At 41.6% G+C, this 2,839-nt stretch overlaps 1 protein-coding gene across 1 annotated transcript in view; it reads left to right on the top strand.

Annotated features, from left to right (window-relative positions):
* KCNAB1 (potassium voltage-gated channel subfamily A member regulatory beta subunit 1) overlaps positions 1 to 2,839 on the top strand; it is a 207,330-nt gene that overhangs the window by 183,207 nt on the left and 21,284 nt on the right. The window contains exon 10 of the mRNA XM_015565400.1: positions 667 to 825. Within this exon, the coding sequence (XP_015420886.1) occupies positions 667 to 825 (159 nt within the window). The remainder of the gene's footprint in view (positions 1 to 666; positions 826 to 2,839) is intronic.

Genomic DNA, 2,839 nt, shown 5'->3' with positions numbered 1-2,839 from the left:
AGAATATGGATATATACATCTCTATCTCCCACTCTGTGCCTGGAACTAAGTCACACATGGAATTCCAGGACAGCTCACAAGCCAGGCACTACATATTTGTGTAGGTGGATATAATGATGTCAGCGAGAGGGGGGAAATATATACACACCATATACACAAAAATTGTAGACATCAGAAAAACATGAATAAGCCACATTTTCAGGGTTATTTATTTAAATAAACAGTTTTCAGAGATGATTTTATTCCTAAGAAACAGAGGTTCACATGAGCAGGAAAATGCTGGGTAGGGGAAGAAGGATTAAAAAAAAAGTCAACAATAACAATTGTTATTATTGCTGTCACTCATTGTGTGTTTACCATGCACTAGGAATTGTGCGTCTGGTACGTACCAGGCACTAGACACTGAGTGGACAAGCAAAGCACTGAATTTCCGCGCATGTAAAGGCGTTTGGGTCTGAGTAAAAAGAAGTGTGACGTTTGGACATGAATAAACCACAGTTTCAGGCTTGTTTATATGGTCCACTCCCTATGACTGTGCACGTTTAATTGGCCTATAAAAAATGAAGTGCAATTTGTCAATGCCTACACTTTAATAGAAAGATGCATGTTGGTGTGAGCTCTTTTAATGTGTCCGGCTTTTCCCCACTACTAACCAATCCTGCTTAAACACCCCCACACTTTGGATCCTGGTTCCCTACAAGCAGCTTTTCAAGTTGTTTTTCTTCTGCAGGAGTTGGAGCAATGACCTGGTCTCCACTGGCCTGTGGGATCATCTCGGGGAAATACGGGAACGGGGTACCTGAAAGCTCCAGAGCTTCTCTGAAGGTATTTCCCTCCGCCTCTGGAAGAGTCTGGGGATGGGGAAGAGGGATGTAGAGAGGGAGGGAGAATGTGGATGAGCACAGATCTGCAGCAGCCTGTGTCTTCTGGCTCATGCAGTGTGGCCTTGGCGGGGAGGTGTCCTCCGGCAGGCTCCCCTGAGCCCGGAGCCCAGAGCCTGCCAGAGGTCTCTGCCCTTGGCCAAGCATCAGTCAGCCCTTCAAAATCGGCCAGCACAGAAAATTCTCCTCTTCTGGGGGCTAGGGGAAATGCCCAATGACCTGGTTGGACTCCTCCTGGAGCTCAAATCCCTACCGTTATCTATTCTTGTTAAAAAGGCATTTCATTCCTCTTTTGAAACTGATGAAAGAAAATCCCTTTTCTGTATAAGATCTAATTTTACTTTTCTTGACAGAACAAAATTTCAGCCAGTTACCGGTTGTAACTGGGTATGGATGGAGACGGGTTGGCATTTTTTACCATGTGGGGGTGGAGGGTCAGGAGGGAGGATTCCGAAAGCAGAAGCGTTGCCAGGCCTTTGTCAGTGGGGCTCAAGGCTGATGTTCAGAGGTCAACTCTGGTTGCTAACTCTTTTAGCTTAAATTATTTTCTGAAGCGTAAAGATATTCAAGATCATTGACATAAAATTATCTCCGTTCAGAACATCTCAATGATTTATTGGAGAGTACTCCAAACATCTCTCCTTATTAATAATAACAACGTGCCTGTTGTTTTTTTTAAAAAAGAATGTGTAATAACATTAGAATCACAAATTACTCTATAGTATCAGGGGGGAGAGAATATAGGCATTTTCAAAATTTAGACAAGCCAAAGCCTCTTGCTCCATTAGCACAAAGTTAGTGGGAGGTCAGCTTCAGTTAGACCCAAACCACCACCCCTTTAATCAGTGTGGCTGGGACCACCCTGTGCTGCCCTAATCAGCGCCTTCTCAAGGTCTGTCTCTTTCCTTTCTGCCAGTTACAGTTGACCTATTAGCTTGTTTGTTATCTAAAATAATACAGTATAAGCATGGTGACATTGTCCTATTTCTAGTTTTGCATTATCACAAATATAAATATCCTAGAATATAAAATATGGTCATGCTTCTGTAAATTAAAGATTGTTCTGAGCTAAGTCTGAATAAGTCAGCAAAGAAAAACTAAAAGCATTTTAGTGAAAAGGCAAGAAGAGAGTGAAAAAAGAAGGGAAGCATTGAAAATTGGAGTTTTATTGAGCATCTACTCTGTGCCAAACACTGGGCTAGGAGTTTTTTATTCGTCTCCTTTTATCCTCACAAAGATAAATGGATACAGATGACTTTTAGTCAGTTATAGCTAAGCATGTTGCCTTGCATTCTTTCAGAGGCTTTCTGCAAAGCTCAAAATACTTCCACATGAATGTCAGGTATTTGTTCCCAGACTATCCTTATGAGACCTTTTCCAGATGTAGAAACTGAGCACAAAGAGGTTAGCTACCAATCCAAGAGCAAAAACTCCTAATAGAGAAAGTTTTTATGAGAACTCAGGTCTCCTGACCCTCGTTTTATCTCCCCCAAAGCCAGTTTTTTAAAGAAGGAAGAAGGAGCTACCCTGTATTTGAATTGTATGATTGGTTAGTCTCCATCATTGTTTGGGAAAAGCTTACAGAGAGCTGAAAAAACTTTCACAAATACACTAACAAAAAAAGAAGAAGAAAAAGGAGGGGCAGGGGAGATACAATGTATTTGAAGGTGGCTAAACCCAAAAGCAACTCGGAAAAGATTTCTATTTTTGACCTTTTATAAAAACAGCTCAACATCTACTTTGAAACATCCTTAACAATAAACATTAAGGGCTCTCAACAGGTGAAAGGCAGCCAATCATAAAGCAGACGTTTTCAGTTCTGAGGACTGTTGACGCCTCCTTAAATCATCAGTCCGGGTGTTTTCCGGACTGACATGCGCACTTAGGAAAGCCACTGGAGAAGAGTGACTAAAGAAAGAAAAGGAAAAGGAAAAAGAAAGCTTCAGGGCAATCTTAGG

Source organism: Myotis davidii, unplaced genomic scaffold (assembly GCF_000327345.1).
Source record: "Myotis davidii unplaced genomic scaffold, ASM32734v1 scaffold570, whole genome shotgun sequence".
NCBI classification, from domain to species: Eukaryota; Metazoa; Chordata; class Mammalia; order Chiroptera; family Vespertilionidae; genus Myotis; species Myotis davidii.
This window is presented reverse-complemented; position numbering and strand designations above follow the sequence as displayed.